General features: G+C 39.3%; 1 protein-coding gene and 1 pseudogene across 1 annotated transcript; one reads left to right on the top strand and one right to left on the bottom strand.

The window, feature by feature from the left end:
- Window positions 1-274: 274 nt before the first annotated feature.
- On the bottom strand, window positions 275-2,341 carry LOC142169061 (uncharacterized; annotated as a pseudogene).
- A 20,772-nt stretch (window positions 2,342-23,113) lies between these two features.
- LOC142169060 (uncharacterized) lies at window positions 23,114-23,858 on the top strand. The gene is made up of 2 exons (XM_075230261.1): window positions 23,114-23,472; window positions 23,582-23,858. The coding sequence occupies exons 1-2, from the start codon at window positions 23,114-23,116 to the stop codon at window positions 23,856-23,858; spliced, it is 636 nt and encodes a 211-aa protein (XP_075086362.1).
- Window positions 23,859-25,302: the final 1,444 nt, after the last annotated feature.

Here is a 25,302-nt window from a genome sequence, read left to right as displayed (position 1 = left end):
TGCGTATCATGACGCCGCATGAATCAGACCATTACGTAGTTTAGGGTAAAACAATAATAGTAGATTTTTTTTAACAAAACGAAATAATACAATAATAGAAAGGACATTACATTGAAAATGACTTACTAAACTCTGACAAGACTAAAAGACAACGATTTTAAAGGTTCAACAATGACTCAAACTAAAACATAACTACTATATCAAAAAAGTTCTAACAACTACGACTATAATTCAACTCCCCAATCTTCTTGCTTTCAAACACTGGAACATCTACTTATGGTGGGGCTTGCCCTGGTTGAACCCCTAATGTACGGTACATCCTTTCTAACTCTGCTGCAAGATGACGGGCAAAAGTAGGTGCATGCTCCAAAAACTTCTCATAATCCATCGCTTGGCAGTTCACATAACTTTGAGCGGTATAAACATCCAAATTATGGATTTGCTCTTTGAAGTACTGGAAATTCTGGTCTCGATCTTGTAACAGCTGCTGGCGAGTGGTGGCTATCTCCCTTATGTGTCCCTCACGATCTAAGGCTGACTCCAACTGAGCCCGAAGTCTAGCCTGCTCGAGTCTCGCCTGAGCCATCTCCCTATCAAAATCTGCATGCTGGTATTCTCTATTGTACCTTCTTATTTCTTCCAACTGTGCATGGAGCTGAGCTTCTGAACGTACCCAATGGGCCTTCTCTCTCTCGAATTGAGCCCTCTCTTCTTCAAATTTTGTTACTTGGCGATCCTTACTTGATTCGGCCTTCTCATTTAGCTGTACGATCTTTTCCTTGGCTTTGTCCAACGCCTTTTCAGTCTTTGCCAAGAGGGAATCATAATCTTGCACCTTTTCCATCAGATTGGCAATGGTTCTCTGGTCTTTCCAACTTCTCACTGGCACTTCAGAGGCTTTCTTCATCTGTTGAAGTTGAGCACGAAGGGCTTCATTTTTGTGGATCAGACTCTTCTTTTCCCCTTCGGCTTCTTGTTCTTGGAAGTCTTTCTCAAAATTGAGGTTTCTCAGCCTTTCTTCTAAGGCATGAATAGTTGTTTTGTATCCCTTTTCCCGTTCACCCCAGGCCAACCGTTCTTGGATTTTATCATCAAAGGCTTGAACATGCGGTCTTTTTGTGGGCCTTTTGGGCTCTGGCACATCATCCACGCGAGACCTCTTCCCAAACCATATAGCATAACCCGGATCTACCTCACCTCTCGCAGGATCTGGCACCTGAGTATCATCTTACAAGTAGCGACAACCATTCCAAATTTGCTAGATTAAAGCTTCGGGGAGTGGGGCTTCGGGGTGTAGCTCAATAACTTGCACACTCAAATCTTCATCTTTAGGTACTACTTGGTACCTTCCTAGCTGTCTTAGAACTCTGTGTGGCGTATACGGCTGGACACTTCTCAAACCCAACAACAACAAATGACTTTTTAGGGCAGACATGTGTATCACCTCTCTTAGCGGGAGCCATCCCAAAGTCCACTCAATTTGACTTGCATTTAAAGATCTTAGGTGGGATATCCAGGCTTCCACCCCTTCTGGAGAGTTGTAATCTTTTACTCTTTCTTCGTAACTATCAATGAAATTGTCCTTGCTCGGACCATAGCTCATGAACTTGGGGTGATGTCGGAGATGCTCAATCAACCACATTTGTAACAAAATATTGCACCCTTCGAAGAATTTTGCCCCAGACTTGCACAAAGTTAACGCCCGATAAATGTCTGATAGAATGATTGGGGCAAGAGTGTGATATTCTTTGGTAGTGAGGACCTGTACAACCCTGGCTATGCGGGTATCAATTGTCCGCTCCTTGTTTGGGAAGACCATAATTCCCAGAAATGCCATTATGAAGGCGAAGCGATGATGTATATGCCATGTGTCTTTGTTCTTCTTGTTGTTAAGGCCCTTTTCATGCATTTCAAACCCATTTGGCTGCCCGAACCTAGAGTACAGGAAGTAGAAAGAACAACACCCTTCGACTACGTTGGTCTTTCTAATTTTCTTACTGATGTTTAGAAGATCGAAGAATCGGTGTACAGAAAGAGCCCTCGGGAATATGAGCTCCTGGTTTCTCAAATCCCTGCCAAACCCGGAATATCCAGCTATCTCTTCTAAAGTGGGAGTTAGCTCAAAATCAGAGAAGCGAAAAATATTGTGAACAGGGTCCCAAAAAGTCACTAGTGCCTCAATCAAATCGTCCCGTGATTTAATTTTCATAATATCTGTGAGGGCTCCCAGGTGCTTGGTGACCCATTTCTGACCATCTTCTCCTAAATCATACCACCACATCTGAAGCTGAAGTGGAGCCTCGTCTACAACTGTGAACGGTGTGTTCTGGACAGTGCTCATTTTGTACCTGTGGGTGGTTAAGGTTAGGGTTGACACTAGTCTCAAGAGACAGAACCAATGCACTCATTTTGCAAACAATCTTTTGTAAATAACTCAAATTTAAGAAAAATCAACGAAAATGGGGGCTATTTTTGCAATTGTGACCGAAGAAAGGGTGGCTATTTTTGCAACTATGGCCCCTTCTTACTTTCAAGGATAGCTTTAGGGCCGGGGAAGGGCATTATGGTAAAAGTGATTCCCAATTGACAGACACGTCCGTTCTTGCGAGAACAGCCCTTCAACAATTTTGAAGATGTTCTAAGGCTATTCTAATAGGAACGATTTGGGATTAACCGAAGCTAGGTCTGCTTATTTGTTTTTTGATTTAAAAAAAAAACACTAGACACATTTCTTTTTTTTTAGTTATTTTATAAAAATGGGGCCGAACCCTATGAAGGTTGCCTACGTATCTCACATCCGGTGAGAATCAGACCCGCGTAGTTCGTAGATATTTCAGGAATAGGATGACACTTTTTTTTTGAAAAATTCAGGCTTTTTTTTTGGGGGGTAAATACTGAGATTTTCGAAAATCGGGTAAATTTTCTCCCTCATATTTTCTTCTTTCTGGTTTTTCCTCAATATTTTTATATTTTTATTTTATTTTAGAAACCGGTCAACATGCACAAACCAAATCAAACATAATGCACAAGTAGCACATAAGATGCATCAGGATGGTCATGTAATTCCCGGGTACACCTGTCCTAGACGGACCCAACCCCTGTGTTGAGTCCCCAAAGTCAAATGCACATGATGCAAACAAACGTTCCTACTAGGGATCCGGCATGAGGCTATGTTATTCTAGGTTTAAATCCTAAGGGGAGTGTTTTAGACCTGGCTTACCCAAGCGGACAGCTCGAGCCGAGGTGGGGGTAACGTACTGGGAGCACGAAAGTCTACCCGGCCTAGTTACTGACCCAACCTCGTTCTAATTGGTATGACTTCTAACAGAAAAGTGGGCCACGCGCACGTGTGCACCATATATTCAGAAGACTCAGAAGGGAGGCGTAAGAAGATAATTTAATAAAGTTCAAATAATATCAAAGCGGTAAATAAGCGACAATTAGCACATTAGACCCAAAAATACATTAATAACATCAAATCAATAAAGCCAAGTATAAATCATCTTATAAGCTCGAATTCTGAACCCCGAACCAGAAGTTCTGGTTTCTTGTCCCCAGCAGAGTCGCCAGAGCTGTCACACCTCCTTTTTTCCGGGGGATGGTGCCAAAGGAGTTTTTTCAATTTAAGTGACATTAATCGAAATGAGATTATTTATTAGATTCAGAGTCGCCACTTAGGATAATTTATGGTGTCCCAAGTCACCGGTTTATTTTAAATCCCAAATCGAGGAAATTTGAATCCGTTTTACGGTCCGCGAACACAGAAGACCGGGTAAGGAATTCTGTTAACCCGAGAGAAGGTGTGAGGCACTCTCGAATTTCGTAGTTTTAGCACGGTCGCTTTAATCATACCTGGCTTAATTAAATTATTTAATTACTCATTTTAGAACCTATGCACATTTACCTTTTTACCGCTTTTAATTGCTTGATTATTCATAATTATGAAATTATCTTGAAACGAATCACGCGTACGTGTATTCATTTTGTTTGGTGTTTCAAGAATCATGTCACGCGTACGTATACACAATTAATAACACATTATTATTTTTAAGATTGTTTCGCCCAAAGTTGCGCGAACGCATACCTTGGTATTAGTTTTGGGAATCATAATTATGTCACGCGAACGTATACATAATCACGATGATTCAATTGATTAACACGTGCCTAAAGCATACTAGCATATTCAAAGTATTTCATTTATTTATTTTTTCTTTTTAGATCTGAGATATTTATTTCTATATTTTATTTTTACTTATTGGAACGAATCTTGAATTAGTTCATGGCTCATTTCGCTCCCTCACAATTATTTGCGCTTCTACCTGTTTAACTTATGGAATAAGCCCGAAGTAACATTTAGGCTCACTTTTTTAGCTAACTCTAAACTCAGATTTATTCCCCTTATTGTTCCACTTAATAATGAGCTATATTGATTCCAACACAGAGCAAATTAACATGAAATAAAATGACATGCTCAAAGATTAATAACACAATAAAGTTATATAAATGAACTAAAGATCCCAGTTTTATCACTTTTTATCTAATTAAATATGAACCCTTTGGCAATTTATATATATTATTCTAACAGAATGTAAATCAAATGATAGTAATACATTCTCACCAAAATTCCAGACACACAATGATAGTTATATTGTTTATAAAATAAAGAAATATTAATTAAATATAATACTGTGATTTTAAATTTTAAAATATAGACATGATTAAAAGAAAACTGACCATGTGATATAACCGAACTCATGAAATTATTTTACTGACACAGAGACTCAAAACTACCTAAACTAACAATCTTAACATCAATTGAAACTTAAGTGTTATTAGACTATTTCAACTTAAATCTTCAAATATGTTTAGACAGAACTTGAGTTACGTTATTTATTTAACTACCCTAACAAAAAAATAAATGAATTGAAATAATGTTTACGTTGAAACTCAATTAAAAATAAAATCTAACTTTAAATTAACTTTATTGTTCTTAACTAATAGGACTCTAACCAAATCCATGTAATCTGTACTATGATAATATTATATGAACAAATTTTAAAAAATAAAAATAATTTAAAGTAAGTAAACTAATTTACACCAAATTTATCACTAAACCCATTTATACAGAATACTAGTTAGCAGAATACTAGTTCGAGGAAAGAGAAAAAAAATAACTAAAAGAGAGTAAGTTTTAATCCCAAATAAAGAATAAGGACCTAACATATTTGTAAGGATTTGCACCAGAACGTTGATAACCAAAACCAAAAGTAAGTAATAAACTCACACATTAAATAAAATTTAACCAAAGAAGTATTTTTGTTGACAAAAAGCTTTAAACAATTTTATGAACTATCTATGATTTAAAATTTCACATGAATTGTAGCAAAAGAATAGATTAGAACTAAAGATTAAAAGTTAGGAACAAATTTCAGATTAGTAAAAGTTAGAAACACATTTCAGATTAATTTTAAACATACATGTACATATATAAATAACAAGAAGAAACCGACGCTATTTAAAATACAAAAGAAAGCAAAAGAATAATTGAATTTAAATAAACTAATATCATACATTATATTAAACTAACAAATGAGATTGAGTGTTACCTTTTGTAAGATTTCAAACAAAGAAACTATCTACAATCTGCTGCGTTTAACCTGCGAATTTAAAACCACGAAGGATACTTCGATTTTTGACTCTGAACCTAATAAGTCCACCGAATAATTTGTCTCCAAGTGATTTTCACTCTAAAAGAACAATGCTATTTTTAGTTACTGATTTTTCTATCCGATCGTCTCTAATGCTCCTCCTCTCTTTTTCTCCCATTTAAAGTTTTCTCTCTTTTTCCTCCCCAAAAAAAAAAATTTTCTTTGCTCTGTCCCTCTTTTTCTATATAAAGAAGAATATTAATAGTTTTTTTTTTTTTAATCTTCTTCCTCTAATTTTGAGTGGGGAACGTGGGGTTTAAAGTGAAAAAAAGGAATTGAGTGTGTGTGAGACGTGCAAAGTGGGGGAGAGACGTGCAAAGTGGGGGGGTTAGGGAAATGAGGATTGGGGTGAGCAGATCATGGGTGATTAGTTAGGATAAGATTCTTTTGTACCTTACTTTTGTTCTTCTCGTTAGTTGCTTTTTTTTTTTTCTAAATGAACAAAAGAGAAAGTAAAATGTATAGCTAAAAATATTAGTCAGCTACTTTTAAATTTAAATATTATATACATAAGAAAACTAAATATTTATATTGTAGTTTAAATTATACTAAGAAAGATACTATAACTTACTTATTTAAATTCTAATTATATGAAACCAAGTAGTTTTTTTCTCTTTACAAATAGAAAAAAAAATATGTATTTTAAAAGTGTGAATATTTTTGTAGTTTTTATAAACTCTACTAAAATTGAGATAAATATTTAAAATATCAAGATTAGACATAAAGTACATATTTACCCTAAAATAGTATAGAATTTAAGAGTGGTCAAAAATTAGTTGTTCACACCGGAGTTGGTCCCAGCGGTGTACTGTAGATTTGCTCGGATTCAGGTATCAGAGGAGACTTGAGGTATAGCTGTACAACGTTCGCAACTCTGAAGTTCCCTTCCACTTTATTTTAGTTGTGTGCTTTCTTTCAGATTTCTTTATTTTTATTCAGACCCTTATTTGTATTATTCTAGAAGCTCGTGTACTTGTGACTCCAGTTCCGGAGTGGTATTTCGGCATCGTTAATATTTTAGTTTGTTCACTTTAATTCAGACACTATTCCAATTGTTTGGTTTCTTTTCTATTAAATAAAAATATGAATTGTTAAAAATGGTTAAAATTACTCTAATGTTGGCTTGCCTAGAAAGTAAAATATTAGGCGCCATCACAGTCCCGAAGATGGGAATTTCGGGTCATGACAAGTTAGTATCAGAGTTGTCACGACCAAAATCCATTAAAGGTCGTGATGACACCGGACACCACTGTTAGGCAAGCCAACACTAAATAGTTAACTAAATTCTCATTTTAGTGTTTCTGAAAACATAAATTTACCTCAATTTAACTAGTAACAAATAAACTTTAAGAATAATAATAATATTTTCCAATTTCAATACTAAATATCCCATAATCATCCCAAAACCCGGTGTCACAAGTGCATGAGCATCAACAATAATATACCGATAATATTATGAATTATGAATTTTATAAGGCAGGTGTAAACTCGGTAACATGAAGTAGGTAAATAATTTTTTTTAATAGGGGATTTCCAAATTTATTTTCATCTTTTACCAATTTATAACTCCGGCCAATGAGGCCATATCAATTATCAATAATTCCAAAACAATCAATTATGTCATGCGCAAACCATGCCGAGGTCGTACGGCCCGATCCAACATAATATTAAGTTGTGCACTACCGGAGGGTCGAATGGCGCGAACCATAGATGCATCTATTTAATCTGCCGAGGTGTTCGACCCGTTCCTCAAAAGATAAACATATTCAAACAGTCAGTCAATAATTCATCAAGGAGCAATTGTCCAAGGAAATGGCAAATCCTCTTTTAACGGTCAAGAAAATGATGTTTAACCTTTTTGAAATTCATTTACCAAGTTCGATATGATTTAAGCAATTTAAATTGACCATAAGGTTACAAATATCGCAAGTATAGCATGCTTTTGGGTCCTAGACTACTCGGACTTAAGCATAATAGTAGCTACGCACGGACTCTCGTCACCTCGTGCGTACGTAGCCCTCACAAATAGAAGAATGTAGTGATTTAATTCACCTATGGGGTTAATTCCCTCTTACAAGGTTAGAAAGGAGACTTATCTCGCTCCGAAGATCCATAGCCGGCTCCCAAGCCTTTCCAACAATTCAAACTGATGCCCAATGCTCTAAATAGTCAATAAATGTGCAAACCCATAAAAATATACTCTAATACTCACAACAATTCAATTTACAACAATTCCCAACTCGGCTCGGAAAGTCGATAAAATCACCCTCAGGCCCACGTGCCCGGATTCTAAAATTGTTTCTGAAGATAAACATTACAAATAGCATTACGAACTCAAATATATAATTTGTTCTCAATTCCTTACCCAAATTCGTGGTCAAATTCCAAAAATACCAATTTCTAGGTTTTTCTTCAAAATTCTAAATTTCTACAATTTTTCATGTCTAAATCCATATAAACTTATGTATTTAACCCAAAATTGTGAGGAAAGCACTTACCCAATTATGATTGATGAAGACGGCACTCCAATGTGCTCCAAAATCGGCTCCCATGGACGAAATGAAATGAGATAGTGCCAAACCCTCGTTTTAAAGAAGACACTGCCAGCCCCGACTTCCGCACCTGCGGTCACTTGATCGCTCCTGTGGTTCCGCAGGTGCGGCCCAACTACCGCTTCTGCGGTCTTCCACCAGACCCCTCAACTCCGCATCTGCCGCCACCATCCACTTCTGCGCCTCCGCTTCTATGACTCCAGGCGCGCAATTGCGGTCCCGCTTCTGCGGATCTCCACTGCATCTGCGGTCTACGCCTCCCCCAGCAAAATTGCTTCTGTAAGTCCTTTCCCGCACCTACGGACTCACACCTGCAGACTCGCACCTGCGGCCCTCTTCTCGCAGGTGCAATTACACCAAAAGCCCAACTGCTTCAGCCCTTCCTAAAATTCCATTTTTTTTAATCCTTTAACCATCCGAAATCCACCCGAGGCCCCCGGAACCCCGTCCAATCACACCAACCAGTTCTAAAATATAATGCGGACCTGGTCGAGGCCTCAAATCACATCAAACAATGATGATACCAAGAATCGCACACCAATTCAAGCTTTATGAACTTTAGAACTTCAAACTTCCTCATTCGATGTCGAAACCTATTAAATCACGCCCCGATTGCCCTCAAATTTTTCACACAAGTCACAATTGACATTACGGACCTATTCTAACTTCCAAAATCGGAATCCGACCCCGATATCAAAAAGTCTACTATCGGTCAAACTCTCCAAAAACCTTCAAATTTCTAACTTTCGCCAAATGACTCGGAAATGACCTATGGACCTCTAATTTCACTTCCGGGTGTGCTTCCAATACCAGAATCACCATACGGAGCTATTCCCAAACTCAGAATCCCAAACGGACATCGATAGCATTGAAATGCACTCCAACCCAAATTTACGAAATCCTTCAAAAATGCCAACTTCCATAATAGGTGCCGAAACACTTCCGGGACATCCAAAACCCGATCAGGACATACGTCCAAGTCCAAATTTATCATACGAACCTCTTGGAATCTTCCAATCCCAATTCTGAGGTCGTTTACTCAAAAATCAAACCTTAATCAATTCTTCCAACTTAAGGCTTTTGAAATTAGAATTTTCTTTCCAAATCAACTCAGAACTTCCCGAAATTCAATTCTGACCACGTGCACAAGTCATAATACCTGAAGGGAAGCTACACAAGGCCTCAAACCGCCGAATGACGCGCTGGAGCTCAAAATAACCGATTAGGTCATTACATTATCTCCCACTTAAACATACGTTCATCCTCGAACTTGCTAAGAACTGCTCTGGAGTTGTCCGAATTCATTGTTTAACACCTCGTGCACCTACCCGTGCTACCACAACTCAGTTGAGCACATTAGCTCGAGCCAATCTGAAGATTTTCCCTTCTATTTGATCAAATAAGCCTTAGAGCCAAATTCTAACATCTGAAATTCTCTACCAGGTCTGCTTCCAACATATGAACACCGTTTCGATCACTACACGATGCATCAATACATTACCGCATACCTTTACTGAATTCATACCATGTACCGGGAAACTCACATGACCATAATAACATTCTCTGACAACGATAGTCGAAATCCCATGACCCGATGCCCACAACGCACCACACGAAGCATATAAGTCCCGTTTCAACTCTCGCAATACTGCCACCACCAGAAGGACGTGTAGAAACTCATAACCACCTGCCGAATCACAATTCCTGGAGTCTCTCCCCCCGACAAGAACCATTACCTCATTCTGGACTGAATAACAATATTCACTCTTCAATATGCCTTATATAAATCTGAACGCACTGATCCCAGGTCCAAAAGTCTCGTCTCCCCCAGTACAAGCTACTCAGGCTATAAGCCACTTCTGACACTGCCAAAAGTCTCATGTGATGCCACAATGTGCCAACAAGCTACAAACTCGAAAGTGATACATAAGGAAAACGAACTCTGGAAAGGACTACTCAACCCATATAACTAATTAGACAACCGAAAAGGTGTTATGAACCTTCCTCAGAAAATTGAAAACAAAACTCACGAAAATAGATATACGGGACTGTACTCAACATCACACTGTTGCGGAGCGCAACCCGATCCAAACAACATACCTGTGGTGGCGTGCCACCCGATCCACACATAGATTTCATATAAGGAGATACTTACCGAACTAGAATGCTCATTATTACAAAATACCTGAATATCGGCTACAAGCACGCTAAGTGCATAATACCATCCCTGGGGAAACAGATAGTGCCATACGCTACAAAAGTCAAGCACAACTAAGGTGCGATATATGATCTAAATCTCGAGGGTCATCCTGCTCACATAACATCATCGCTACGTGGAACCTCAGCACATGTGAAATTTATCAAGCCGTTTCATAACTCACACTGCACAATATAATATTACATAAAATAGCCGACGATGAAACAACATCCAACGTTCGGATACTCCTCCATAAGGAGCGCTATGCTGAAATGAATACATCCGGCCTGATACAGAGCCCATATTCATATATAAATCCTTTAATGGACCTTAAGACAATTCTGATCGCACCGTAGTAGGCTAATAACCTTTCAAGGGTCCATAATAACCCTTTTTTTTCCATAAGACACAAGAACAACCATCATAATCGGAAAAAATTTTCACAGTCCACCACCAAATGAACCGAGCGCCCTCCAGGAACAAATTCCCAAATTAGTGATATTACCACAATCTTCATACTTAGTTTCAATTCTTCAATCAATCAAATGACTACACGTCACACTTATACAATCTTCCCGTAGGATACGCTCCCATGACCTTCCGCACCAAGTAACAAGTCTATACATTCATACCTTCGGCCGCACTAATGTTGTAAAGCGAATCAAGGATCCGCAAATCAATACACAAGACACCGATCTTAGGTGACGCTGAAGACAATACCAGCCTACTCTAAATATCTAAATTCTTTTCCTGCTCATCCGAGCACGTGACATCCTTGTCAACACCAAACCACAATCTTGATCCTCAACTTCTAATTCCCATGCTGCTCACTGCACCAAATCATGCCAATACGCAAGAGTACAAGAATTGTATGATAACTCCTGAACCCTTAATAGATTAAACATAATAGTAGCTACACACAGACTCTCATCACCTCGTGCGTACGCAGCCCCCATAAACAGAAGCACGTATTGATTTAATTCACCTATGGGGTTAATTCCCTCTTACAAGGTTAGAAAGGAGACTTACCTCGCTCCGAAGTTCCATAGCCGGCTCACAAGCTTTTCCAACAATTCAAACCGATGCCCAACGCTCCAAACTAGTCAATAAATGTGCAAACCCATGAAAATATACTCTAATACTAACAACAATTAAATTTACAACAATTCTCAACTCCGCTCGAAAAGTCGATAAAATCATCCTCGGGCCCACGTGCCTGGATTCTGAAATTTGTTTTGAAGATAAACATTACCCATAGCATTGCGAACTCAAATTTATAATTTGTTCTCAATTCCTTACCCAAATTCGTGGTCAAATTACAAAAATACCAATTTCTAGGTTTTTCTTTAAAATTCTAAATTTCTACTATTTTTCATGTCTAAATCCATATAAACTCATGTATTTAACTCAAAATTGTGAAGAAAGCACTTACCCCATTATGATTGATGAAGATGACACACCAATGTGCTCCAAAATTGGCTCTCATGGGCGAAATGAAATGAGATAGAGCCAAACCATCGTTTTAAAGAAGACAGTGCCAAGTCCCGACTTCTGCACCTGCGGTAACTTGACCTCTCCTGCGGTTCCGCAGGTGCGGCCCAACTACCGCTTCTGCGATCTTCCACCAGACCCCTCAACTCCGCAGCTGCGGCCACCATTCGCTTCTACGCCTCCGCTTCTGCGCCTCCATCGGGCAGGTGCAGTCCCGCTTCTGCAGATATCGACCGCATCCACAGTCCACGCCTCCCCCAGCAAAATCTTCTTCTGCGAGTCCTTTCCCGCACCTGCAGACTCGCACCTGCGGCCCTCTTCTCACAGGTGCGATTACACTAGAAGCCCAGCTGCTTCAGCCCTTCCTAAAATTCCATTTTTCTTTTTAATCCGTTCCAAAACATACCAACTAGTTACAAAACATAATGCGGACCTACTCGAGGCCTCAAATCATATCAAACAATGCTAATACCATGAATCGCACTCCAATTCAAGCTTTATGAACTTTAGAACTTCAAACTTCCTCATTAGATGCCGAAACCTATCAAATCACGTCCGATTGCCCTCAAATTTTGCACACAAGTCATATTTTACATTACGGACCTACTCCAACTTCCAAAATCAGAATTCGACCCCGATATCAAAAAGTCCACTCCCGGTCAAACTCTCCAAAAACCTACAAATTTCTAACTTTCGCCAAATGACCTCGAAATGACCTACGGACCTCCAAATCCACTTCCGGACACGCTCCCAATACCAGAATCACCATACGGAGCTATTCCCAGACTCAGATTCCCTAACGGACATCGATAGAATTAAAATGAACTCCAACCAAAATTTACAAAATCCTTCCAAAATGCCAACTTCCACAATAGGCGCCGAAACGTTTCCGGGTCATCCAAAACCCAATCCGGACATACGCCCAAATCCAAAATTATCATACGAACCTATTGGAACCTTCCAATCCCAATTTTGAGATCATTTACTCAAAAATCAAACCTTAGGCAATTCTTCCAACTTAAGGCTTCCGAAATTAGAATTTTCTTTCCAAATAAACTCCGAACTTCTCGAAATTCAATTCCGACCACGTACACAAGTCATAATACCTGAAGTGAAGCTACACAAGGCCTCAAACCGCGGAACAATGCACTGGAGATCAAAATGAACAGTCGAGTCATTACAAGAGTACTAGGTTACCTAGGTTTCACGAGTCACGAGCAAGCTTAGTAGAGTCTGAAGGATCGGTACGGAGACGTCTGTACTTATCTCTCAAAGGCTATGGTGTTTAGGAATAATATCACTTCTATTCTTCTCTGTTGTGCGATTTTATTTTATCATTGATGATCAAACTCTTCTATTCTTTTTCTCTTGCAGATGGCGAGAACACGCTCTACGCCTACAGTCAGGCAGGAGCCGGAGCCCCCAGTGACAGTTGGGACTAGGGGCAGAGGCCGAGATCGAGGTCACATCAAAGGCCGAGGCATAGGAAGAGCTTGGTCTAGAGCTCGAGCAGCAGCACCTGTTGTAGAACCTCAGGTGGATTTGGAAGTGGAGGTTCCAGCTCAGACTGTACCTGTTGGACCAGTTCAGGTCCCGGAAGGATTCATAGATACTCTAGTGCTTCAGGACGCTCTAGTCTATTTGGTGAGCCTAATGGAGGGTGTGACCCAGAATGGCACATTTCCAAAGGCACCAGCCATCTCACAGGCTGGGGGAAGAGCACAAATTCCCACTACTCCCGCTCCGGAGCAGATAGCTCCCCAATATCAGACTCCAGCAGTTCTGCCCGTTGGGGAAGGTCAGTCGGTTGTTGCGGCTCAGGCCGCTGATAGGCCCACCATGTCTTCTGAGGCCTTATTGAGATTGAACAAGTTTACTAAGCTCTCTCCAGTTCACTTCAGTGGTACACCTTCTGAGGACCCATAAGATTATCTTGACCACTGCCATGAGGTGTTGCGGAATATGGGAATAGTTGAAAGTAATAGAGTCGATTTTGCTGTGTTTCAGATGACTGGTTCTGCCAAGAGGTGGAGGAGAGAATATGTGTTTACTAGACCAGTTGATACGCCTGCACTTACCTGGGAGCAGTTCTCAAAGCTATTTCATGAGAAGTTTGTTCCTACCATACTGAGAGTGGATTACCGCAGGCAGTTTGAGCGTCTTCAGCAGGGTAGTATGACTGTTACCCAGTATGAGACTCGATTTGTGGACTTAGCACGTCATGCCATCGTCTTTCTTCCTACTGAAAAAGAGAGAGTGGGGAGATTCATTGAGGGACTCACTTATACTATCAAGCTTCAGATGGACAAAGAGACTGGGAATGATATTTCCTTCCCGTCAACCGTGAATATAGTTAGGCGGATTGAGTTAGTTCGTGCTTAGGAGAGAGGGCCAGTGTCAGAAAAGAGGCCCCGTCATTCCAGTAATTTCAGAGGCATCTCATCTAGAGGCAGGGGTACTTATGATAGGGGTCATCCTCCCAGGCCACTTTATTTAGCACTTCAGGCATCGCACGGTGATTCACGGAGTCATAGTACTTATATTCCTTACTCTGGGCAGCCAGCATTTAGTGCTTATTCAGCTCCTATCAGTGCACCACCACTCCAGAGTCACTACAGCGGTTATCCGGCCATTTGGGTCATCTTCAACTTCAGCAGCCATGGCAGCCGGATGGGTGTTATGAGTGTGGGAACATTGGTCACATCAGGAGTCATTGCACTAGGCTTTCGAGCAACATATCTTTACAGGATTCTCATGCCATCATAACGGCACTGGTTGCTCCACCGCCCTCCGAGCCAGCTAGGGGCAGGGGTCAGGTAGTTAGAGGTGGAGGTCAGATTGTTAGAGGTGGAGGTCAGACTATTAGAGGTGGAGGCCAGCCAGCTAGGGCCTGTCCCAGAGATGTAGTTAATAGTGGTGGGGCCCAGCCCCAATTTTATGCTTTTCCAGATAGGCCTGAGACCGAGTCATCTGATGTCGTGATCACAGGTATTGTTCCAATTTTTCATAGAGATTCTTCATATCTATTTTATCTAGGATCTATTTATTCCTATGTGTCCTCCTATCATTATAGATCATGTATATCATTCGTGTGTGATTACTATTAGGAGTCTTGAGACTATCACGGATCATCTACTTCTTGATATGGTAGATTTTGATGTTATCTTAGGAATGAATTGGTTGTCACCTTATCATGCTATATTGGATTGTCACACCAAGACGGTAACCTTAGCCATGCCGGGGTTACCTCGAGTAGAGTGGAAAGGGACTCCTGGTCATTCTACCAGCAAGGTTGTCTCTTTTGTGAAAGCTCGGCATATGGTCGAGAAGGGGTGTCTAGCTTATTTGGCTTATATTCATGATCCCAGTGCGGATGTTACTTCTATAGATTCAGTCCCAGTTGTCCGTGAGTTTCCAGATGTATTTCCTGCAGATTCCACCCAACAGAGATATTGACTTCTGTATTGATTTGGCTCCAGGCACCCATCCTATTTCTATTCCACCATACCGTATGGCCCCACTAGAGCTAAGGGAATTGAAGGAGTAATTACTAGACTTTCTTGACCAGGGATTCATTAGACCTAGCATCTCGCCCTGAGATGCACTAGTGTAATTTGTAAAGAAGAAAGATGGTTCAATGCGGATGTGTAAGGCTACTATCAAGAACAAGTATCTGTTGCCAAGAATTGATGACTTATTCGATCAGCTTCAGGGTGCCAAGGTGTTTTCAGTTGAAGATTAGGACATCTGATGTCCCTAAGATAGCTTTTCGGACTCAGTATGGGTATTACAAATTTCTAGTGATGTCATTTGGGCTGACAAATGCCCCAGCAACATTTATGGATTTGATGAACCGGGTGTTCAAGCCCTATTTTGATTCTTTTTTGGTTGTATTCATTGATGATATCTTGATTTACTCCAGTAGTCGAGAGGAACATGAGCAGCATCTTCGGATTGTGCTTCAGTCTTTGAAGAATAATCAGTTATATGCCAAATTTTCAAAATGCGAATTTTGGTTAGACTCAGTTGCCTTTTGGGACATGTTGTATCAGCAGAAGGCATAAACGTGGATCCTAAGAAGATTGAGGAAGTTCAGAATTAGCCTAAACCTACTTCAACTATTGAGATATGGAGTTTCCTAGGTTTGGCAGGTTATTATCGCTGGTTTGTGGAAGGATTTTCATCCATAGCAGACCCATTGACCAAATTGACCCAGAAGGGTGCCTCATTCAGATGGTTAGACGAGTGTAAGTTGAGCTTTCAGAAGCTCAAGACTGCTTTGACTACGGCGCCAATGTTGGTATTGCCCACAAGTTCAGGATCTTATACGGTGTATTGTGATGCATCTCGCATTGGGCTCGGTGCAGTATTAATGCAGGATGGCAGGGTGATTACCTATACGTCACGATAGTTTAAAGTTCATGAGAAGAATTACCATGTTCATGATTTAGAATTGGCATCCATTGTTCATGCGCTGAATATTTGGAGGCACTACCTTTACGGTGTTTCGTATGAGGTATTCACGGATCTTGTATCACCCCAAAAATTCCAATGCGGTGGCCGGTGCTTTGAGTAGAAAGGCTGTGAGTATGGGCAGCCTTGCATATATTCCAGTTGGTGAGAGGTCGTTAGTTGTATATGTTCAAACTTTGGCCAATTAGTTCGTGAGGTTAGATGTTTCAGAGTCCAGTCGGGTTCTAGCTTGCACAGTCGCTCGTACTTGACTTGCTGACAATTTAGACACCGAGCTACATATGCTACTATATTCATCTTCATTCTCCTTCACCAATAATGTCCTTAAGTACACGGTGTGTCACAGTGGTGCGAAGCAGGTTGTTGTGGGGGAAGATGGAGTTCTGCGGATGTAGGTTCATATATGTGTGCCTATTATGGATGAGCTTTGTAAAACAATTCTTGAGGAGGCCCATAGTTTCCGGTATGCTATTCCTCCGAGTGCCGCCAAAATGTATCAAGATTTACGGAAACATTATTGGGGGAGGAGAATGAAGAAGAATATAGTAGCATATGTAGCTCGGTGTCTAAATTGTTAGCAAGTCAAGTACGAGCATTAGAGACCTGGTGGTTTACTTCAGAAATTAGAAATTCCTGAGTGGAAGTGGGAGGGTATCACTATGGATTTTGTTGTTGGGCTCCCACAGACTCAGAGAAAGTCCGACGCAGTATGGGTCATTGTGGAAAGGTTGACCAAGTCAACACATTTCATTCCAGTAGCAGTTACCTATTCTTCAGAGCGGTTAGTGGAGATTTACATCTGTAAGATTATATGCCTTGACGGTGTGCCCATGTCTATCATTTCTGATCGAGGTACACAGTTCACCTCGCACTTCTAAGGGCTGTACAGCATGAGTTAGGCACGCGAGTTGAATTAAGTACAACATTTCATCCTTAGATGGCCGAACAATCTGAGCACACTATTCAAAAATTGGAGGATATGGTTCGCTCTTGTGTTATGGATTTCGGAGGTTCTTGGAATCGATTCTTGCCGCTTGCAGAGTTTGCCTATAATAACAGCTACCAATCGAGCATTCAGATGGCTCCATATGAAGCATTATATGGGAGGCAATGTCGTTCGCCAGTTGGCTGGTTTGAAGAGGGAGAGGATCGGTTGTTGGGTACCGATTTGGCACAGGATGCCTTGGATAAGGTCAAGATTATTCAAGATTGACTTCGCACAGCCCAGTCTAGGCAAAAGAGTTGTGCGGATCATAAAGTTCGTGATGTTGCATTCATGGTTACAGAAAGAGTATTGCTCCATGTTTCACCTATGAAGGGTGTAATGAGGTTCGAAAAGAAGGGCAAGTTGAGCCCTATGTATATCAGACCCTTTGAAATTCTTGAGAGGGTGGGTGAAGTAGCCTACAGGCTTGCACTACCACCTAGTTTATCAGCAGTTCATCCGGTGTTCCATGTGTCTATGCTTCGAAAATATCATGGTGATCCTTCCCATGTGTTAGATTTCAGCTCAGTCCAATTGGACAAGGAAATGACTTATAAGGAGGAGCCAATAACTATTCTAGCCCGGCAGGTCTGATAGTTGAGGTCTAAGACTTATCCATCAGTTCGAGTACAATGGAGAGGTAAGCGGTTGAAGAATCTACCTGGGAGTCCGAATCAGACATGCGGAGTAGATATCCACACCTTTACACCAGCCCAGGTACTTTTCTAACTCCGTTCGAGGACAACCGTTTATTTTAGAGGTGGAGAATGTGATGATCTGATAGGTCATCTTTAAATTTAACATTCAATTCTGTGCTCCGAGACCTCGAATAGCACCATTCAGCATTCCTTGACTTGCGTGCGCAATCCGTATATTTTTTTCAAAAAACTTTTATGTGAAAATTTGATAAAAATGTGAAATAGTGCTTTAAAACTCATTTAAGTTGACTTCGGTCAACATTTTGAGAAAACGGATTCGGATCAGTGTTTTGACGATCCTGGTGGGTCCGTATCATAATTTGAAACTTATGCGTATGTTCGGAATCAAATTCGGAAGTCCCTAGCTCGAATTATCGCCAAAGTTTGACCGTAGATTTGACTTTTTCTATATCGGACTCGTTTTGAGATTCCAAGAGTTGGAATAGCTCTGTTATATCATTTGGGACTTACCTGCAAAATTTGAGGCGATTCCGGATTGATTTGACACGTTTCGGTACGAGTTATAGAATTTATAATTTCATAAACTCATAAGTGCGAATCAAGTTGTGATTTGTAGTTTCGACATTGTTTGACATGATTTGAGACTTTGAGTAGGTCCGTGTTATGTTACGATACTGGTTGGTATAATTGGACGGGGTCCCGAGTGGCTCGGGTGAGTTCCGGAATATTTTTGTAAAATTTTGCAAGTCTGGTTCTGATGTTTCGCACCTGCGACTTTTGGAGCGCAGGTGCGGCCTCGCTTTTGTGGAGAAGCTTGTCGTTTCTGTGATTTGGAGCATGAGAATCTTTCTTGCTTCTGCGAGCAAATGGTCGCAGATGCGACCATCGCTTCTGCAGCTCAGCAACCGCAAATGCGAAAGGACCGCTTCTGTGGCTCCTCATGCGCTTCTGCGCAGCTGCATATGCGGCTCATTTTCCGCAGATGCGAGATTTTTCTTGCAAATGCGAGCCCGCAGATGGACAAATAATGTACGCATATGCAAAAATGTTGGACAGAATACTTAAAATCGGGAGTTTGCCATTTTTACTTATTGTTTAGTTTTATGTCTCGGATTTGAGCGATTTCAAAGAGATTTTTCACAAGTATGAACTAGGTAAGTGTTCCTTATTCTATATTGATTATATTTCATGATTCCATACTTATTTACATCATGAATCCGTGTGTTTAATTGAAGAAAATCAGATTTTTGTAAAATCTTCCGAATGAATAAAATGAATATTTGAAAGGCAATCCGATGTCGGAATTCGCTAATTTTTGTATGATCGAACTCGTATGGGAATGAGTGTTTGGATTTCATGATTTTTCGCCGGGTTCCAAAAAGTGAGCCCCACGTTGACCTTTGGTTGACTTTCTGAAAATGACTTAATTTAACTCTCTTTTGAATTGTGAATAATTTCTAAAGCTCAAATTGAATTGTTGGTAAATAAATTTTTAGGTTTGATTGGTTTGGAGACTAATTTGAAAGGAAAACCCGTGGTCGAGTGATCACTTGAATTACGTGGCAAGGTATGTGTCGTGATTAACCTTGACTTGAGGGAATAGAACCCTTTAACTATGTGTTATGTGAATTTCATGTGTAGCGATGTATAGACGAGGTGACGAATGTCTATACGTCGTCGAATTGCTTGTTTCAATGATTTTACATATTTCATTAATTATCTTATTTTATGAATTAATTGTTATATTAATTGATTACTTTATTTTCATTTCCTACTGTTATGCTTTGATTTCATGCCTTAATTATTACCTGCTTATTTGATTTTTGTGCCTAATTGCTACTTGATAATTAGCATTTCATATATTAAATTTCCTATATCCTCCCAGATTCTACACTTATTTGTTACTTACCCCTATTTGTTTCCTACATAATTTATAATTTTTGTATACCTTGTTGCCTAATAATTTATTATTAATTGTGGCATTTATTAAAGTAATCTTATGTATAAGTGTTGTTAATTTATATTGTTGGATCGGGTTGCACGCCGCAACTGATTTTATTTTAAGTTTATATTATAGGATCGGGTTGCACGCCGCAACAGAATTTAATTGAAGGATTATATTGTGGGAATGGGTTGCACGCTGCAACAGAATGATAACAGAATTAATTGATTGTGACTACCGAATTGACCTCGATTATTGATACTATTTACCAGTTTTACCTCTATTCCTGTTATTATTATTTTGCGTACAAGTTATTGTAATGACCTGCCTTAGCCTCGTCACTACTTCGTCGAGGTTTGGCTTGGCACTTATAGAGTACATGGGATTGATTGTAGTCATACTACACTCTGCACTTCTTATGTAAATACCGGAGTTGGTCCCAACGGCGTACTATAGATTTGATCGGATTCACCAATCAGAGGAGACTTGAGGTATAGTTGCAGAGCGTTCGCAGCTGTGAAGTCCCCTTCAACTTTATTTTAATTGTGTTCTTTCTTTCAGACTTCTTTATTTTTATTCAGACCCTTATTTGTATTATTCTAGAAGCTCATGTACTTGTGACTTTAATTCTGGAATGGTATTTGGGCATCGTTAATATTTTGGTTTGTTTACTTTAATTCATACATTATTCCAGTTGTTTGGTTTCTTTTATATTAAATAAAAAATAAATTGTTAAAAATGGTTAAAATTATTCTAGCGTTGACTTGCCTAGCAAGTGAAATGTTAGGCGCCATCATGGTCCCGAAGGTGAAAATTTTGGGTCGTGACAGGTTATTATTTTTATCCATGTTTGGATTGTAAAAATTGAGATTTTGAGCCCCAAAGTTATGAGATGGTAAATCCTTGATTTGAGGGTCAATTCAAGGACGTAATTGGATAATTTTCGGAATATAAGCTATATAAGTTAGGGGTAATAATTATTTTTTGATAAGTTTTGAAATTCGGACATGTGGGCCCTGGGTTGACTTTGTTGACTTTTCTTGAGGAGTTGGGAATTTATTTCTAATTTTTAAATTATGAGTACTGGAGTGTATTTTGATTGGTTCGCACGTTGTTTAATTAGTTTCATAACGTTTGGCATCGGTTTGAGGTGCTAGAAAGGCGTTGAAGTCGGTTATCGGATTTCAGAGCGAGGTAAATCTTCTGTCTAACCTTGTGAGGGGAAAATTATATCATAGGTATTATATTTGTTATGTGCAACATGTTGTGGGAGCTACGCACGTATGAGGTGACGAGTGTCTGTGCATATGCTAGAATTACTGATTATGTCTGGGTAGACTTAGACTCACGCCATACTTTAATTGTATTATTTGCATTATTCTTGCATGTTCAATTGCTTTAATTCTCATTATGACCTAACACTAGACTCGTGTAAAGTAATGGACTCAATATTTTAGATATTGACAAGCTACTTGTTTAGCCATAGAAATTGTACTTCCCTTACTGATTTCTTCCACGTTGTGCGTATCCATCGAAAAGTTTTCTTGAATCTCATAACTCACACGTATATTCGTCAGTGGAGTCAAAGACCCGTAAAAGCTTCATATTCTAATGGGATCGGGTCGTTCGCCTCGGCAATTTCATGAAATACTCTTATGGGATCGGGTCGTTCGCCTAGGAAATATCATGTAACACACCCTTATGGAATCGGGTCGTTCGCCTTGGCAGTATCATGTATCATATTCTTATGGGATAGGGTTGTTCGCCTCGACATTTCTATATAACCACTCTTATGGGATCGAGCCGCTCGCCTCGGCAAAATCGTTCCAAATACTTGATAAGAAGTCTGCTTATTCATGAATTTTCAAAACTTGAGATGTGACCGTTGATTTGGTATTGACCATTATGTACTCTATTTGAGAGGTATCCAGTGTTTGAGGACTTTGTGTTCACTGTTCAGCCGTAGACCGTATTATTTGCCATTACTTGTACTCAATGCTGGACCACTAGTAAGTGTCAATGTAGACTCCTCGTCACTACCTCTTCAGGGTTAGGCAAGATACTTACTAGGTACACATTTATTTACGTACTCGTGCTGCACTTTTACACTAAATGTGCAGGATTTGACAGGTTCATTTGGTGGTCACTTGGGTGCGGAGGCGCAGCTACTGAGGGGACTCTATGGTGAGTTGTATTCCATGCCATGATTCGTAACACACAGAGTTTCCATCCCAATTATTTACTTTATCATGTCTACCTTGTATTCTAGACAGATGATGTTTTGTTATTGTACTTCCTAGTAGATGCTCATGCACTTGTGACACCGGGTTTTGGGGTGTTCTAAAATTTATTTATGATTTTGCTTACCATTGAGACACTTCAACTTTTTATTTTACTTAAATCATACCTATGTATGATTTTTGATGCATCTCTCTCTCTCTCTCTCTCTCTCTCTCTCTCTCTCTCTCTCTCTAATAAGATTCATGATTTCAAAAATAATAAAATAAACAATTACGCTGGTAGTTCACCGTTGACTTGCCTAACAGAAACGTTGGGCGCCATCACGATCTATAGTGGATTTTGGGTCGTGACATTATACATTCAAAAGCCGAAGAAAAGTTTTGGACATTAAATGGCATAAAGAAAATTAGAATTATTATAAAACTTAATATTTGATGACACTCCACTAGTATGTAAATGTACATAGGAAATTCAAAATATTACATAATATATATATATATATATATATATATATATATATATATAAATAAAAAAATTGGTTGAGAATGTTTATGAGAGATATCTTCAAAAATATAAAAGAGAAAGTTGGGTCAAGTTGGACGGGTTGGGATATGACCCATGGTTTATCCCATCTTGACTCAGCCCATCTTAACCCAAGTAAATTTTGGGTTGGGTTGGGCAATGACTCTTTTATTGAGTTAGCCCATTTTGACCCGCCCAAACTTAGCCCAAACTGTCCATTTTCCACCCCTATCTACCAAGCAACACTAAGAAAAACTCAAAACAACACCTCAAAACCATCTCTCTATGGTCAAGTAAAGCTCTTGATGATCCATATGCAGATAGATAAGGAAAGACACAAGAAATGGAAAAGGTAAATGAAGGTAAGAATAAAACAGAATCTAAGTTCCGAGGAGAACAAAAGGGTAAAGAAAAACATATACTAGAAAATGAAGTGGTAACAAATCCTCACTTTGTACCTCTCCCGTTTCCCCAAAAGATGAAAAGAGAAAAGCTTGACAAGCAGTTTTCAAAGTTTCTAGTTATTTTGAAGCAACTTTACATTAACATACCTTTTACATATGCTTTGACGCAAATGCCTTCATATGCTAAATTTCTTCAAGAAATTTTGTCAAGTAAAAGAAAATTGGAAGAAGTTTCAGTGGTTAAGCTTACAGAAAAATATAGTGCTATACTTCAAAATAAGCTCCCACAGAAAACTTGGTGATCCAGGAAGTTATACAATTTCTTGTACTGTGAGAGGTACTCACTTGGAAAAGGCGTTATGTGATTCAGGTGCTTTAATAAATCTAATGTCTTTTTCAATTTTCAGGAAATTAGAACTTGGTGAAATGAAAGATGCTGGTGTGTCTCTTCAATTAGCTGATCAAAGTACTAAGAGACCAAAGGAAAATATTGAAAATATCCTTGTTAGAGTTAACAAATTTGTATTCCCATTAGATTTTATAGTGCTTGAAATAGAAAAAAATACTGAGGCACCATTAATTTTAGGTAGACCATTTTGCGCAACATGGAGAGCAAATATTGATGTTCATCGAGGACAATTAATGTTGCGAGTTGATCATGAAAGAGTAATTTTTGACCTGTAGAAAATGATAAAATTTTCTGGGGATGAGTCATCATCATCTTATTTTTAAATTGAATTACTAGATGGCCTTATAGACGAATACAAAGATAATCAGTTAATAACTAATTCATTGGAGAGATGTTTGGCTAGGTCAGATACCATAAGTGATGATAACCCCATAATTTGAGAACAAGCTGAAATACTAGAAAAAGAGTCAGAAAATGAGAAAGTCTCACAAAAATTAGTTCAATTAATAATTGAGCTAAAAAACCTTCCTTCTCATTTAAAATATGTGTTTCTTGAACCTGAATTATTTCCGGAAATTGTGTTTCAATTAACAATATGTGTTTCTCATTTAAGATAGGAGTTCAATTAACAATTGAGCTAAAACCTGAACTATTGCATATGACTGAGTATGTAAATGTAATGTAAGCAAATAACTCAATAGTGGAAATGACCTCGGTGGGTCTCAACGGAATAAGCATGTAGCCTAAACATGGTTTCTAACATGGATCACAACCCAATTACTCTAGCACGTAGAGATTTTATAGATACAAATAAGATTAGGTAACTACACAGTACCACAGAAATAATCGAGTCAAAATTCACACGGTGCACGCCCGCACGTCCGTCACCTAGCATGTGAGTCACCTTAACACCAACCACATATCACGTATATTCAAGGGTTCATACCCTCAGCACCAAGTTTAGAAGTGTTACTTATCTTGAACAAGCCAATTCCAATATCAAGCAAGCCACTCCAAAAATGACACCTCGTGCATACCAACCTCCGAATGGCTCGAAACTAGCAAAAAGCAACTCAAATATATCAAATAATACCAAAGGAAATAAAGTCAATTGATAAAGATAGAATCTTTAATCAAAAGCTCAAAATCAATCCAAAAGTTCAACCTGGGCCCACGCCTCAGAACTCGACAAAACTTAAGAAATCCGACAAGCCATTCAATTACGAGTCTAACTATACTAGTTTCACTCAAATCCGACTCTGAATCGACGTTCAAATCTCAAAAATTCACTTTATGAAGTTTTAGAAAAAATCCCAAATTTTCTCTTTAAAACTCATGATCCAATTATAAAAATGAAGATAAAATCTCGAAATATAATCAAAACCGAGTGCAGAACACTTACCCCAATCCTTGTGATGAAATTTTCCTCCAAAATCGCCTCAATCTGAGTCCCACATCTCAAAATATGAACAAAACGACAAAACCCTCGATTTAAAGGCTTCTGCCCAGCTATTTCCACTTTTGCGGACATATGAGCTGCTTCTGCGGTGCCTCTTCTGCGACACGAGCTCCGCTTCTACGGACTCCACTAGCCAGTTGACCCCTCACACCTGCGGATCTCCATCTGCTTCTGCGCAACCGCAGATGCGAAGACAAATACGCTTCTGCGCTCAAGCTCACTTCTGCACCCAAGACCATTGCTTCTGCAGGGTCGCTGAT

This window comes from Nicotiana tabacum, chromosome 14, assembly GCF_000715075.1.
Source record: "Nicotiana tabacum cultivar K326 chromosome 14, ASM71507v2, whole genome shotgun sequence".
Classification (NCBI taxonomy): domain Eukaryota; kingdom Viridiplantae; phylum Streptophyta; class Magnoliopsida; order Solanales; family Solanaceae; genus Nicotiana; species Nicotiana tabacum.
Note: the sequence above shows the minus strand (reverse complement) of the source record. Positions and strands in the feature narration are given on the sequence as shown.

Excerpts from the sequence above, each read along its gene's own strand:
- LOC142169060 (XM_075230261.1), top strand. The coding sequence starts at position 23,114 with ATGGAAAAGGTAAATGAAGGTAAGAATAAAACAGAATCTAAGTTCCGA. Across the intron at positions 23,473-23,581 it reads AAGCTCCCACAGAAAACTTG|GAAATTAGAACTTGGTGAAA; the intron begins GTGATCCAGGAA and ends TTCAATTTTCAG.